This window comes from Stegastes partitus, unplaced genomic scaffold (genome assembly GCF_000690725.1).
Source record: "Stegastes partitus isolate 25-593 unplaced genomic scaffold, Stegastes_partitus-1.0.2 Scaffold30, whole genome shotgun sequence".
NCBI classification, from domain to species: Eukaryota; Metazoa; Chordata; class Actinopteri; family Pomacentridae; genus Stegastes; species Stegastes partitus.
Window position 1 is genome coordinate 728016 of NW_007577761.1, and position 16365 is coordinate 744380.

Below are 16365 nucleotides of genomic sequence, written 5' to 3' on the forward strand. Positions count from 1 at the left end.
CTTGAAAGTTTATGATGAAGAGAACCATGAACATTCCACTTGATAATAAAGACCCGTAATAAGGCGCAGTGCTCTTTTATGGCTGTAATGACCATGTAAATACCTGAGACTCATACTGAAACAATGATGACAAGTTTCACATAGCAACATGTTTATTTACTGAAACAAACATACCGATGAAATGTTGGACAAATTTTCAAATAAGGCCGGTTGCCTTTTTTTTTTTTTTTTCTGTTTTTCATTTAAGTGATTATAAACACTGTTCTTTAACAACAGGCATAAAGTCTGTGCTCTGAGAACAAGTACACTACAAATGTTCTCAACATCAATACTAATATACAACAGACAAGACAGTCCAAAGCAAAGTCAAATTGTTCATACTATATTGCACAAAATTCAAACCACTCAATACAGGCTTCACCCCAAGTTATTGATGATTCAAACTCTCAACGTTTAAAGAGATTTGCATTAATCTGTAGCATAACTTAGCGTTCACTCTCATTCGGTTTTTCAATGTTTTTTTTGTTTTTTTTTGCTGTAAAAAAGCTTTTGCAACAAAATTAGAATATTACATATATATTAGATCATATATCATCCCTTGTAAATCCATTGGCACGTGCATGATACAGTCCAAGATGTGCAAAAAGAGACCTATGCTTTAGCATTACTAGATGGCTTAAAATGTATCTTATATATTACAATTTACCCCACATTTCATTTCATTATTATCATATAGTGTCTCACACATGTCAGTTAATATGAGAAAATATCAAACACAGCTGCCAGGAACAATGAACGGCAAATAAAATCTTAAACCAGCCCTCTAGAGGGTTTGTATATTAGTAATACTGGACGGTAAGGCAAAAAATAAATACTGTAGCTTCTCATGGCTACCAACAGGCAGTGTAAACCACAGTATGATTCTTAAATATAGAAATAATGTGCCCTGGTGTGGTTTTATGAATCTCAGATAAAAGTTGGCAAATCTGCAGAACAATAAAAATACTTCAGCACTTACAGTTAATATCTTTGGCCAAGTGGCAATGATCTGTAACACAACCTGTGTTTGGCAAACATAATAAGAAATACTGAATTTGTCAGGTGAACTGCGGAGGTATTGTTATGTGCAAGCCATTAAGAATATCTCATACGTTGCAACTATACACTATCCAAAATAAGCAACTTTGCAAGTGGTACATCTGATTTCAGTGGTGACGGATTGTAGGGAGACGTAACAGCTGATTGTAGTCCTAGTGAGCTTTTCTACATGGGTTGTCTGATGTCTGGCAGCCCATGTTGGTAAATTTCACCAGCACACGGAACAGAGTCCCATCTTCACACATGCAGAGCTTGTACCTCTCCAGACCGTCATTGAAATACACATCTCCTGCAGAGTTGGGGATACGTGTAGCATTGAACATGACTGATCCATTGAGGACGATGCTATTCTCCTGCAAAGAGAAAAACAAACATAAGCCATTCATTTTCTAGCTTGTATCTGGATAAACTCTAACCTTTAGTTATGTGCCACACTTACAGCCCTGAGCTCGATGTCTCCTCCCATTTTGAACTCTACAGTCCGGCCCATGATGTTGACCCCCTCGTTACCGCGAATGATGGCCTTGCTGTCTCCTTTAATGTTCAGGTCAGACGCTGCACTGCTGGTGATCTAAAAATCACAGACAAAATATGAGATTTTAGGTTGCCCTGAGGAACACAGACAAACGATTTGCAAAGACATGGCTGTAACAAAAAAAAACTTTATTGATAATTACCCAGAATGCCCCATAATGATGCAGTAAAAGCAAGTTTTCAGATATATTCCTTTCCACTTATTAAATATGTAAAACAATACTCATGTCTTTATTTTGAACTGTTGTAAAAGTACCACTGTTTAGGATTACAGTTTTGAGTTTTACAGAAACTTGCATTTATCAGCTTTGCCACACCTGCTACTTCTCTCAGCTACTCTCAGGCAGTATGTCACAGCTGAACTTTAAATTTCATATCTTTTCATATACATTAAGTTTTAAACTTGGTCTTTAGCTAAAACACCTTAGAACACTTCAGCTTTGTGTGGACCATGTGTATTCAAGTCTTTTGCAGCACGTAGAACTGAATTTCTACCTGAGTCTAAATTTTTCATACTGATGAAGCTGAAGCGTCCTGATGTCCTGCAATGGTCCTCTCTGTGAATCATCATTACATATTTAGAAGTTTTTTCCATGAAAATAATCCCTTTCAGCATTAAAATAGATGAGATGTAACTCTTCCATCATTGCTTGCCTTTGGATGTTTAGCTATATGAGGACCCTGTCTCTTTCTAACCTCCCTCTTCACTCCTTATTCACTGTAAAGCTACTCTATTCTACAGTTTAACCATATATGTTAGAACTGCAAGCCTTCTCTGAAGAAGAACAATGATATAGAAAGCCTGGATGTCCAAATCTATGTTTTTGACTGCTTACTTCACTCATAATGTGTCTTCCAGTGTATATTTAAATATGGGCATGTTAGTGAGGGAAAAACCTTGATTTTAATCAGTAAGGTCTTTAAGAAATAAATGCTTTGTTGTTAATTTACTTCTAAAAACTTTGCTTCATGTTACCTTTATGGATATTTGTGCACCGATAGTACCTTGTGCAAAGGTTGTGAAACACTGATATAATTAATGAATTACTTTTTTGTTACAGCCATTAGTCATTTAGTAGAATTATACACACCCTCTCTGTTGAAGCCTTTTTAACACTGAGGACTTTGACTCCTTTGGGCAAATGGAACTCGTGGTTTTCAAAGTCTGTGCTGAAGAATGTGGTCTGTGTGCGAGGGTCTGTGAAGGATATGCCAACATCACTGACAACTGAGGTCTTGTCCTTTTCTACACTCAGCTTAGTAGTGCCTTGCTGGAACACCACCTGTAACAACACACATAAAATAAAAGAGGAGAGCTATAAAAGCATGCACACTATGAGTCCTTTTTTTTTAATATACTCTGTAATGTTCTCTGTGTTTCTCACCGGGTTGTTGTTGCCAACAATGACAAGGTCCTGGTCTTTACGGCCTCCTACTGTGCTCTTATGCAGTGGATGAACGATGCCCATGTCTGCTTTCTGCTTGAATCGTAGCAGGCCAGACTCATGAAACTCCATACTGTCGCACCCATTCGGACCGATACGGATCACCGTCCATATTACTAGTGTGATCTGAGGGACAGTAGAGTTGGGCCGATTTGAAAAGACCACAATTCACAACTAAAGCAAATCACATAGTGCATTTTTTAACCATCATTTTCAGAAAAATGACAAACAAATGAGTATACTTAAGTATGTCGTACTCACAATGAGGTTAATTAAGGCGAGGAGGAAGAGGAGGACGATGATGCAGACAGCCATGTTTCCCTTGCGTCCTCTTAGGCCCGTCTTATGAAGACGCTCTTCTTCTATGGGTACATAGCCTGCTTTGAAGTTACTGTTGTGTTCCTTGTTGATAGTGCGTCTCTCTATGGCCTTCTCCCGCATGGACTTCTTTACTGGACCATTGGAGCTCTCCTAGAGGGCAAAACAATCTGTGAGGCATAACACTGACATCTATATTTTTAGCAGCAAGTGGTAGGGCTGAACAATTAAACAATTTTAAGTCAAAGTTGCAGTTTGAAACAAAGCAATTGAAAAATCGCAAAGGCTGCAATTCAGCATATAGGTTATGCAGCATGTCTGAGTGTCATGTCGGTTGTTTTGCAAATTTATGCCGTCCTCTTTGTGTATTAGTCACACTTTGATGGTTTTTCACAGGGTAATGCTTTATCACATTTTAAATCTGTTACACAGTGAAGACTGAACTGAAGCTTGACTTAAATATATATCCATTGTAAATCAAATCACAAAATCTGTCAGGAAAATCTTTATTAAATATTTTTTCTAAATTGTTCTGCCCTCGTAAAGGGCCATATATCATAAAGAATTGGTAATCGCTTATAGTTGCACATCAGAATGAACTCTTTCTTAACACAAACAGCACTGAACTTTATTTCTCTATAATCCACTCTACATAGACAGACTGACCTACTCATATTTAAATCTAGCAACCTGGGAATGGCACATCAACTCACTGTTTTCATGCATTCTTACCCAGTCTCGAGTGACTGACATGCTCCATTTAGTGTTCATTAGGGCTGAGCAATTAAGTGATATTAACTCACAATTTGAACAACGCAAGCAACTAAAACATACTTTTACAGTGCATCTGAAAGAGGGTTTATTTGTTTTTATTATGACTTTATTTAACCTAATTGCAGAATTTGAAACACTTTGATGGTTTCACATTGAATCTGTTTTTAGTACATACTTCAAACACTGTAAATTCACACAGTCACAGCTTTGTGATGCTAGTTGTATGGCAGGTAAAATAACTACAATAAATACACGTAGGAAGCAGTTCATTTGTTTAAGTTCTGATCTTGCATTGGATTACAGAGGAGCTAATATTGTGATGTGTCTGATGTGATGAAGCTCCATCAAATGTTCTTTTACAGTGAATAATGAAGCTTGACTTTAAATTATATCGCAAAACAAATCTGTCAGAAAAATAGCATATATTAGATATTTTCCCCAAGCGGCCCTAGTGTCCACAGCCTCGGTAAAGTTTTAGTTAGTGATTTCCACTGAGCCCTGCATCGGAATGCATCTGTTAAATACCCCGCGACAGCCCGTCTGTGGCCGTAACTAAAAATAAACTGCAGTCATTTTAGCAGCAAAATGGAAATTCGCTCCGTTGTGTCGCTATTGTACATTTTCTATTCTCTTTATATGACCAAACAGGTTGTTAAAACAGCATGCGTGTTCAAATAACACCGTTTTTATCTCCATTTATTAGCAAAACGGAGGCCACCAACGTCATTTATTGCACTGATATGAGCACAGGAGGAACAACAAAGCCCAGTACGCTTATATTTTAACTCGCTTGCGCACATTTTATGTTTGTCGGAAATATGTATTCATGTTTTCTTTACAAAGAAATGTCCAAAAAACGGAATAAAATGCAAGAATAACAACAAATACAGAAGATAACGGACCTGTTCGGACGCCATGTTGACCCTCCCTCTTCTGCTCGCAGTGACAGGGAACGTACCACTGTTTTTACAGCTGAAGGGGGGAAATGGTTGTGTTTTAAATATGGACTGTGTACAAACGGTAATTTTGAACTTTTTACTGAATTACATTCAATTATGAATGAAAAAAGCTACGTTTAGACAAACAAGAACAATTATTTCTACTTTGTGTGTACAGAAAAAGGCGACGTTACGATGATAACAATAAATGGTCCATTCCAAGCTTAACCAGCCAATGACAGAATGATCCTAAAATAGGAAAAACATGTCCATTCATACTTTCCACATGTAAACTGCCAAACCAGCCATAACATAACACTCATTGTTTATTCCACAAGCTCTCCTTCTTAATGAATGGTTGCTTTAACTGTAAAATCCAAACATTAAATGGGAAAAAGACACAAACAGGGTGGTTTCACGGTTGGCTTAAAGTGTAGTCTGAGCAGCTGCCTAATTTAATAACAAAAATAAGAAATAGAAGAATGTATTAAAGGTCATGATGAAACTTCGGATATATTAAATGTAGGCCAACTGTCAAATCATAATGTTATGACATCGATTCCAAAGTCAAGGAAAGTGTCAACCAGGAGATTTTAGAGGATTTCATGCTTCTATCTGCTGACAAGCTTTAAACAGATGATTTCCTGGTTTGTTGACCATGACATTACTGTGCTGGATTGGCTAACTAACTTATTTGACCTGAACCCCTAAACCCCATCGTGATCCAAACAAGACTTAAGGAATTGAGAACATAAATATATACACTTTTCCCAAGCTCGACATCTCTGTAGTATAATGTTGTTTATTATTATTATTTTAAATTTCATCTTAGAAAATATTTGAATAATGGAGATACTGGAGTTGTGATTCTCATGAGCTATTTGGTATAATCATTACATTTATAAATAATATATAATATTTGAAACGTTTAACTTCGTAATGAACATGTAAGAAAATGTACTTTTTAAAAATTAAATTACTGAAAAAAAATGAACATTTCCACAATGTTGTAACTTTTTCAGATGCACTACCATATAAATCCCACATTCATCTTAATAGACTCTCCTGCTTGTTGCCCTTGCTGTGGTTTTTAATGTTGAAACGATCTGAATAAGTCCCCTCCACATTTAATTCAATTTAACATGTCACGGTGTATTAGAGGCTTATCGGATTCGATCCAGGGCTGCCACTTAAGCAGAAACACCAGCGCCTGTGTTTCTGACCCACCGAGGTCACTCTGCAGGCGTTTGGTTTCGTTTGACAGTGTGACATTACAATCCTATTTACATTACAGGAGAGCAGAACCTGCGGAGCACTGAGGAGAGAGTCCCTGTCCGTCTTTCCTTATCCTGCTCTGTGTGCTTGAGCTGGCGACTCGTCTCTTCACTTGGTTGTCACAACTGAGGCGGGCGGTGCTTGGCTTCTGCGTCGTAGGTGGACAAAGCTGCCAGGTCAGGAATTTTTACTGCGCTCCTCTTCACGGCTGCTGCAGCAGCTGAAACCTCCGAGGATTAGTTATTGTGGACGGACATGGCGGACACTTTAAGGAGATTGACCAATACATCTTCCTTCAGCGTCTTACAGGACAAGCTGGAGAGCTGGCACAAAGACTACCATGTAAGTTCATCAATAAGTCATGATCGACCTAAATCTGACCACAGCACTACATCAGCGCCCTCAGCACACCTCAATATAAGCTTATCATCTCCCAAATTAACGTCTGGAAATTGCATTTGCATGTATTTGAGAGTTTTATTCAAAGGGCTGCAGATAATATCACCCCCTTCCTCCTCTATGAATGATAAACTGCTTTGTTTACTCATGTGGATTGTTCATTTTTCACTATATCTTATGAAAATTTGATTTTTATACGCTGTATCATTTTGATTATAAATAAAACGGTTGAAGTGTGCTTTATTTCCAAGATGCATGAAGTAATTTAAAACCTCACAGCAAAGGAATGCACTTATTTAGATTACATTGATTTCCCGGTAGAGTTTGGTTGCTATGGACGCCAGTCGCCATGACAACGGTCGGACTTTTCCAAAGATGTTTTGCTTGAGATGGTTCACGTCCTGTTACTTCCTGTAGGTGGATCCGCGGAACTGTGGTCTGCACAGGTGTTGACCCTAAAAAACTGACAAAAACTGAGTGCCATCCATGGGAGCGATTACTCGTAATTTGTCTGCGTTATTTTACCAGTTCTGCACGCTCGATTCTAAACAATCCAGTCGTTTTTACCGCTTGAAATAGCTTTAAAGGATCGATTTAACACATAAGGCGCAGATTTCTAAGTAGCAAAAAGTGAGTGCAGCCCCTACAGTGTGACTGAAACATTAATAATGCATCAAAAGGGTTTGATTTTATTCACGATGGTTGTGTTTAAAATATAAGATAACTGCAAATAAAATAAAATAAAATAATCTTATTTTACATGTAAAACCGATTATGTTAATTGCAATTTAAACTGCAAATATTTTTTGGTCACAATTATTTAGTTACAAGAAATATAAAGTTTCACAAAGACACACTTTTGTTATCACTACACAAAGTTTTGTGTATTTGCACGTCATGACTGACCCTGATAAAAGCAGCTGTAGATTTATATAAACTGGACAATGCAGCTTTATGGTGAAGGACACAGTTTTGCTAAGTCACTTGTTCTTATAACTTGTCTACATTTAAAACAGGACTTTCATACTATAATTTCACCCAGCAGTTAAGCATTGTATAGGAAAAGAAACTGGGCAAACAAAGATAGTTACAGTTTGATATGCCAAATGATGACAAATATAGTTTTTTATAATATTTTTTTTGTAGAGTTGCATTTACTGTTCAAACAACTGGATCAATATAGCACCTCTATAAAATACCTTAAAAACAAAAATGCAACTAAAACTAATTATGTTTTCCAAGAAAAGTCTTTTGGACTGATGATATTTTATTCTGACTTTTACGTCTTTCTTTCTTTATGTGACTTTGTAGCCCCAACACATGCATCTTTGGATATTTACATACATTCTTTCAAATAAAAAATAAATGAATAAATAAAACTAAACTCACCCTAGCAATCATTTTATGGCTTTAACATTTGATGTCTCGTGTAAGAAAGCTGGACTAGAAGCCGGACACCTGTTGCATCTCTTTTATAGCTTTTCACTCCCTCAGTTGTCTGTCAAAATGGCTTCAATTAGGTACAAAAAAAAAAAAAAGCTTTTAAAAATCTCAGTGACAATCATAAATAGGCAATCACTGTAACAACACAGACAAAAGTCTGCAGCACCACAATGCTTTATTTATAATGGCATGATGTGGCACTTTTTTTTTTTACCTTTAACAATAATAGCTTCTCTGATTCGGATATTCCTCTTGGTCAGTTTTGATGATATTTCAGTTAATTGGTCAGTAATACTTGTAGCATAAGAAGTACATTAATCTTTTTGCAAAAGTGTGTTTAGCCGTTTCTTTGGTCATATTTACCCTTGTAGGTGATTTCCTGTGACCAGAATCTGAACAAATGTTGTGAGCTGATTGAACTCACGGCCAAGATCCAAGGCCAACTGTTTGCCATCCTTAACCTCACAGCGGCTGAAGGTAAGTTTGGACTTTGCAGTACAGTACAACTAAAGAGCAAAGAACATAAAGTCTGACAAAAATTGGATTTTTTTGGGCTGATGTCCATCCAAATCTTAGAAAGAGATATTTGTTAGAAAGGGGGAAATGACAGGGGCCTTGTTTATTTGTTAATTACCAAGTGGTTAGCAACTTACAGTGAAGACACTTCTTGCTCCGCACCATCGTCTGCTCAGCTGGGATGCATGTTCTGCTACATGTACTGCAGAGAGTGCTGAGACTACTAAAAACATTAGCGTCAGAACTGCTTGGCTGGTCCCTAAGCATCTTTTGCTGCATTATGTTCTGTAAAAAAAAAAAGTTTTTATATTGGCGTGTATCAGACAACATTGATACTGATGTATCTGATAGGCCATGACCAACCAGTAAATTGTACAACTGATGTGTAAGTCTGGCCATAGTTTAACATATTTTCATATATATGTCTTTTGTCATGAATCAGGGGGACACTATGCTGGAGTGGACACTCTGAAAACACGACTGCTGCCATGGCTTGGAACCTGCTTCTCAATGGCAAGGCCCTCAGTCACCGATGACACCAGTCTGCAGCTCATCCAGGTATCAACATTAATTTCATTCAACACTACACAAAAACATGAAATACATCAGGGGGTGCAACCAGTTCAACTTGAATTGAAATTCTATGACTGTTATCTGCGGGTGTCTTTGCATCACATTTGTACTGTATCATCATCTGTTACTGCCAGGATTCAGCGGAAAAAGACAGAAGGATCAGGGAACTCTCAGTCTCCCATGACAGCGACATGCAGAAGATCGAGACTCAGCTGTGCTCGACTCGAATACAACTGGACTCAGTCAGAGCAGAGTGAGTGTGACACATGAAAGCAGTCAGAGTCCTTACTGAGACGCTCATTTGAAGTTTGTTCCTTTATGTTCCTTTATACTGATTCATTTTAACAGACTGATTGATGCTAAAAACGAACTGGATGAGACAAAGACCAAATCAGCAACAACCCTGCTGGCCACCGAAGATGAAATATTACAACTTAAAGCAGAGTGGGTAACATAATCAAATACTGCAGTGCTATATTTACTGTAAATGCCATATATGTGCTTTTCTGTTGATGTGAAGTGTGTGTGTGTGTGTGTGTTTCAGTTTGAGATCTTCACATGAGCAGGTGGAGATTTACAAGAGGAAGCTGGATGCTCTCGATGACTACGAGCGTCAGATTCGCTTGTTGAGAGATGAAGTGTCTTACCTGAGCACAGAGAAGGCCATGCTGCAGGAGAGGTGCCATCATTGAGCCAACACACAAACCCTGTATACTCACACCCTACAGAGTCTTCAATAATTCACGTGGGTTTATGTGTATTTTTCCTCCTCAGGTTGGTGAGAAGTCGCTCTCCCAGCCCCCTGCCCAGACTCAGCCGCTCATCCAGCCCAGTGAGGAGCGAGTCGCCCACCAGGGCTCAGCTCACCAACTCGTCCCGCCACGCTCGCCTGGTGTCGCGCTTCAGTGACCTGTACGCTGTGGAGCGTCTGGAGGCCCAGAGCCTGCTTCGGCGCTACATTGCTGACTTGGAGATGGTTCAGAAAATCATCTTCATCGCTGTTGTGGTATGACTGTGATCACTTTAGAGTAGCCTGTAAATATGAGCAGAGCAGAAGATAGTAAGAGATAAATCTGTTTATTTGGGGGCAAAAAAATAATGTGTGTATCAAAGTTAAATATTTAGATTTTTTTTCTCCATGAAATAAACCTCTTCCTGCCTTACGATGGCCTAGATGTATCTCTACATATTGTGTCCTAGAATGTACAAATTTATAAAGCTCCTGCCTCTATATATCCCCACTGACTGCTTATTTCCCTCACGATAGGTCTCCTAGCATATAAAAAAACCCACATATGTACATGTTAAAAAGGTTAAAACAAACAAAAAAAAAGGTTTAAATGTGTGTTTTGTCTTTCTGTTTTCATGTCTTAGGAGTCCTTTAAGACAGCTAAACTGGCTTACCGCCACTTCAAGCTGCGAGTGAGAAAGACACTGTCCACATCCCACTTTGGGCCAGAAAGCCTCGAGGATGCAGCTGTGGACTACATTGTCAGAAATCTGGACCTCTATGATGTTCAGGCCAGCGTCAATGTAGGATGAAATACTCTCTGTTGTGTCCTGTGCTAAATTTATAAACTAATTTCTGTAGTTTGACACTTGGTGCTGAAAGCAACAGTGGATCTGAGTGTATTTTATCTGCCCCAGGATGTGATCAATGCCATGAATGTGGACCCTCGCATCTCCTTCCCACCAGAAGTGGACTTTGCGCTAATCAGCGCCTTGATCAGGGAGGTGTGCAGGGCGGCCTTCGCCATGCAGACTCTGGACATGCCGCTTGACTTGGCCTTCGCAAGTGATGGGGAACTACACAATGACAGCAAGTCAGTCCTGTGTGCAGTGCTGTGTGAAAATCCTGTCGGTGTCATTTGTTTGCAAAACTTTTAAGTTCATTTGTTCAATTTTGAAGCATATGTAGTATGACAAAGTTAAAAGTCACTCTCTGGTTGTTTATTTAATTTCTAAAAATGCAATTTTTTGTGTCAAACTGATGTGTTTAGAAATCCTTTTTTTTTTTTTTTTACTTAAAAAAAAGACAGACACTTTTGCCTAAAAATCATTTAAAAGTTACTCTACAGTTTTGCTTCCTCTCCATTTCTGCCACCCTAATCTCACCGGTCACCCTAAGCTCACCAGTCACCCACAACTCTGTTCAAACACTGTAAAACTACATTTTATGTATGAAACCCCGGAAGTGTGAATCCGTGTTTTTGACTCATTGGTACACTGCAGTTTCATGGTGCAAATTCTCAGCTGTGCACTAACTGCTTGTTTTACTCATAATGTGTCCACTAGCATATAAAAACACCATATGTACATGCTTACAAGGTAAAAAAAAAAAAAACTAATTTGGACCAGGGTGGGTGAACTTTAAAGTAACATACACATTGTAAAACACCCCTCTATGAACTGCATCCTCTCACTTTACCAGTAGATGTCACCCTCAGCACTCAGATGAAGCATTCACACTCACACCATTCATACAGTCTTCTTTTCTCTCCCTGTCTCTGTCAGGTACAGACGTAGCTATGACTCTGAGTTCACAGCTCCTCTGGTGATGTACCATGTGTGGCCGGCCTTGATGGAAGGAAACACTGTGATAGTGAAGGGCGAGGCGGTGACTAGAAGAGGCGCTCCGGTACTGACTTTATAGCATTTGAAAATAACATGGGAATTAATTCAGACATTGCTCTACAAAAGAACAGCTGAGGCCCAAATTATTATTAAAATAATAGCAATAATAAGAATAAAGCCATGTGCAGAATAATTCATACCTTTACTTAATAATCACCATGTTTGGGGGATGAAGATGGTGTTCTGGGGATTGAATGCTTCTTTAAACACAAGCCATTTCTCTGTGTCCAAACAACTCCATTTTAATCTCATCTGACCACAGTACTGATGACAAAAAAGCTTTTGTTTTGTCCAATTGAGCTTTTGCAAATGCTAGATGAACTTTTGTGCTACTGTTTTGGGGAAACGGAGTCCCCTTCTGTCTGTGTCCACCAAAACCAGCCTTGTTCAAAGTCTGCTGGAGCGTCGAATTCCAGATGTTGGTACCAGAATCGTTGTGATTCATCAGGATGGTCTTAGTGGTGTCCTTGAATTCTTCACTTTTGGCTTCCTACCACACCCTTTAAGATTTTTGACAGTGTTCAAGTGCTTGTACTTGTATAATCCTGCTTTGCACTGTGGCCACCAGCACTTGAAAACACTTTGGACATGGCGTTGTAGCTTTACTCTGTCTTGTGAGCAGCTACAATGCACAACTCCCCCAAAGCGATGGACCACAATAACAAGCTCAATAGATTCTTTAGCTTGACTTGTAACTGAATAGTAACTGACTAGAGAACTACTGCATTTGCTGTTCTCAGTTTATAGTATATTTGGAAAATAGTAGAAATTACTAGGACTATTTGGAATGGCACAGAAGCTGCATTCTGGTGACAGTTTAAAGTGATATGAATAGTTTTGTGCATGGCATATTTAGAAATTAAAAAAAACCCCACAGAAATAGTTCAAATTCATTGTCAGCATCTCTGACCCAATGCCTTGCCATCTTTTGCCCCTTGTTTATGTCATCTCCAGCCAGAGGAGACCTATCGATCAAATAAAAATTCACCATAAATCAACATTTGGCATGTGTATAAATATTTTAGGGCTTGACTGTATGTAAGAGCATGCAAATAGACGATAAAGTTTATGTGTGTGTGTTTGTCTGCTTCTGCAGTGGCGCAGAAGCCGAAGCCGAAGCAGGAGTGCCAGCCCTGTGCGTTCTCGCTCTCTCAGCCCGACTCGCAGTCTTGTAAGTCTCTATAAAATTTGAAAGTTCAATCGACCACATGAAGCAAAGGCAAAACCATTTGGGGTTTTCAGTCAAGAAAGCGACTGCATTTTTTAGCTGGATGTAGCATTGCTCAGCTCCTAATGAAATTCAGATTGATTTCACTCTTTCCACTTAACAACTTGCATGCACATCCCTGGCCCTAAGGGTATGTATTTCATTATCTGTGCTTTCTTTATTTGGATTCGTTTACGCTTTAATTTATTGCAACCATAATCAACATCACTCTGTTTTTTAGGCATTTAACAGCAAAAGAGGCCTGTCTCCTGATCGTCTCAGGGCGAGCTGCCTGTGAACTCTGACTGCACTGGCAACAGGACAACAGTCTCCACCTGTACTTGATGGCTGTGAAATAAACTGAGGTATTTTCAAAATCAGATTTCAACCCCATGGTTACTCTTATGCTTGAATTACTTAATTATCTTACCAACCAAAGGCTGTTCAGAGTTTACAGTGTTGGAGGGCAGTTCTGAAGGACAAACAGAACACCATAAACAGAACTGAAGTAGCCTGGCAGCTAACTGGACAGCTGTTGTAGTTCACTATATTTATTCTGTTACTCAGTTTTTGGTAGATACTAACAGTATTTTAGTGATATTCAGAAATTTAAAGTGCATTTTTAGGTGAAGCGTAGCCCTGCACACTAGCACTTTTTGTAGTCCGATAAAATTAGGAACCATATTCCACATATCCCATATGTGACTGCAGGCTGTGTGCTGTAGGACAAACAATATGGTGCTACTGATGCTTCATATCCTCCAGTACTTGAGTGACTGATACTGGTCAGTGGTTTTAGTGTTAGTGGTTGCTGTGGTTTTTTTGATTTTTTTTTTTTTTTACATTTCTTCATATTATTTGCATTTTTGGTGCTGTTGTTTTATACATGTGATATCAGAACAGTTTGCTTGGAACATGAACACAAAATGCAATTTTTCCAAATAATAGATTAAACAGGACCAGCATATAGTTCATTTTGCAGAAATGTCCAGATATGACATATTTATTTATCCTCATTTACAATCCACGTACTGTATATCACCACTGACTTTGTATCCAACACTAATTTTCCCTTTAATGGCTTGAAAGAGGAATAGAATGAACACATGCTGATTTCACTGTGATGTAATTTGTGCTGTGATGAATATATTCTCCAATTGTGCCTTTTATGACTGATTTTTTAAAAGAATAAATGACAGATTTGTAGTTCCTGCAACTCCAAGTTGTCTGTTTCTTGTCGTACACATTTTTTTTCTGTACACTTACCGTCAACGTAGCAATAGTTTTAAACATTCTTCAGAAATGCGGCTGTCCTCCGCTGCCTTCCTAAAAAACAAGCAATAAGTGTGTGTCAGTCAGTTTTCCATAGCATGGTAATACCATTAAACCAATTAGAAGTTAATGCATGTAGGAAGTTTACTAAATCCTCATCTGACTTATGAATGCTGTCTTGTGTCAGACTTTCAAAGGACCGATTCTGTGATTTTTCTGCAATACTCAATAATTTCCTTCCAATTTATGTTTCCTGACATTACAGTTTCACTACTGTCCAATAGAGGACGCTGCTGCTCCATCATAAAAAAAAAGCGAAACAGAGCGGTGGAAACACTGCAGTGCAACATTTGAGCCACCACACAACATGTTATCTCATATGAAGCATCATAGATATCACACCTTTCTAGAACACATAAAAAAAAGTTAAAAACATTGCTTATAATAATATGCACTTATCTGTATCTTTTTAAGTGTGTAAAGGTACAAATGTAAACTTTAACCTAATAAGGCTTTTTTTGTTTAAAATGGTGTAAATAGTGTATACAGCAGGTGATTTGAAGGGACGCAATCATTGTTTGAAAAATGACCGAAGTGCATCCCTTCCTAATGATCTGCCATCCTATCTGTGTGTTGGTTGCTGGGATCAGAATGGAGCTTCTATTGTTACCTGCTAAAAAATACCAAATCACCGCTGAGTATAGTAAAATAATTATACTGTGCAGCAAGTGCAATATTATCTTTACATTTGAATGAATTTCTTCAGGAAATCCCTGCAGCTTCATCCCAGCTGTGACTGTTTTAGTGTTCCTGCCATCTAATTAGGTCTCTCTGGCTGCTTTTGCCCGCACCAGACCGCCCCACCAGGCAAACCAATTACCCTGTCAGCTCCTCAAACCATATCTAATGTCTGAAATCAGGCATTCGCTCTGCTGAGCTGACACTGAGCAGGCTTCCATAAACTTTAAGTCCTCTTAAAGATTAAGACTAACAGGATCACTCACTGACTACTATGAGGCATATTAGTGTTTAGCAGTTTGTCTGTTTGTTAAAATGCACTATCGAGAGGTTTTTCGATGAAAGAAAAGTGCATTTGTTGTTTTGATCAGATGCAAATCATATTCATCCACTGGTGATCACACTCAGCTGTTTCCGGGGTGACTGTGGTATTTGTCGGAGCTGATACTGATTAAAGATTACATGGTGGCTTTGCAGTAATTAGCATCCCACATCAGAGGATGCTGTCAAGAACAAAATATCCTGTATGCTGAGCATAAAAACATCTTGTGATTTTTCCCACCGAAAGAGCAAAACTATGTGTCATGATTCCAGTGTCATTCTAGTGTAAACAGAATTCTTAAACAAGCTTATGTACAGTTTCTCTAGAGGCGGACGTCCGAATTCATGCATGTCCTCATTAAAAATATAAAATACGCTCTGTTAACCCTTGAATTAGTTGTGCTGAAAGACTTGGATTGGGGAAAAAAGAGACCCCATGTCATGGAAACTTCCACCGTGCCTCCTCATTGCATTCCCACACAATGAGTGTCTTGTCAGATCTGCAACGGTTCACAGAGGTCCTGACTCTGGGGACACAGGCCAGGTTCTGCTGCCATGATACAACTGGGGGAAGCCCGTCTCAGCTCAGTTGTCCTTCTGTGAGCCTGGAGGTGGGTGGTAGTTGTTTACTCAGGTGCACCATGGTACAGAGCGTGTGTGGACGGATGAACATGAGATAGAAGACTGGCTGCTGTCATGGGCCTTGCACCTCATTTGACAGATTTCACAGTGAATCTAGATGTCGTCATCTGGTAGCAAAAATGATTAAATGTCTGCTTCCTATGTGACTACAGTTGCAAGATTTCAACAGGTGCTAGAGGTGAGACCTTCATTCAGGGCTCAAATACAAGCTGGAGCTCACCCTGACACCGACTGAGAG

General features: G+C 38.9%; 2 protein-coding genes across 2 annotated transcripts; one reads left to right on the forward strand and one right to left on the reverse strand.

The window, feature by feature from the left end:
* Positions 1-134: 134 nt before the first annotated feature.
* On the reverse strand, positions 135-5125 carry sgcb (sarcoglycan, beta (dystrophin-associated glycoprotein)). The gene is made up of 6 exons (XM_008299230.1): positions 5072-5125; positions 3339-3548; positions 3018-3203; positions 2724-2915; positions 1538-1669; positions 135-1451 (listed from the first exon to the last, which is right to left on the reverse strand). The coding sequence occupies exons 1-6, from the start codon at positions 5084-5086 to the stop codon at positions 1251-1253; spliced, it is 936 nt and encodes a 311-aa protein (XP_008297452.1). The 5' UTR covers positions 5087-5125; the 3' UTR covers positions 135-1250.
* Positions 5126-6637: 1512 nt separating this feature from the next.
* Positions 6638-13472, forward strand: spata18 (spermatogenesis associated 18). The gene is made up of 12 exons (XM_008299241.1): positions 6638-6724; positions 8596-8701; positions 9183-9298; positions 9448-9566; positions 9662-9757; positions 9858-9992; positions 10088-10319; positions 10688-10846; positions 10961-11136; positions 11828-11951; positions 13044-13118; positions 13396-13472. The coding sequence occupies exons 1-12, from the start codon at positions 6638-6640 to the stop codon at positions 13450-13452; spliced, it is 1482 nt and encodes a 493-aa protein (XP_008297463.1). The 3' UTR covers positions 13453-13472.
* Positions 13473-16365: the final 2893 nt, after the last annotated feature.

Coding starts and splice junctions, on each gene's coding strand:
- sgcb (XM_008299230.1), bottom strand. Junction 3,204..3,338: donor TCGCCTTAATTAACCTCATT/GTGAGTACGACA, acceptor ACTGTCCCTCAG/ATCACACTAGTAATATGGAC. Junction 1,452..1,537: donor GAGACATCGAGCTCAGGGCT/GTAAGTGTGGCA, acceptor TTCTCTTTGCAG/GAGAATAGCATCGTCCTCAA.
- spata18 (XM_008299241.1), top strand. CDS start 6,638: ATGGCGGACACTTTAAGGAGATTGACCAATACATCTTCCTTCAGCGTC. Junction 8,702..9,182: donor TAACCTCACAGCGGCTGAAG/GTAAGTTTGGAC, acceptor GTCATGAATCAG/GGGGACACTATGCTGGAGTG. Junction 13,119..13,395: donor TCAGCCCGACTCGCAGTCTT/GTAAGTCTCTAT, acceptor TCTGTTTTTTAG/GCATTTAACAGCAAAAGAGG.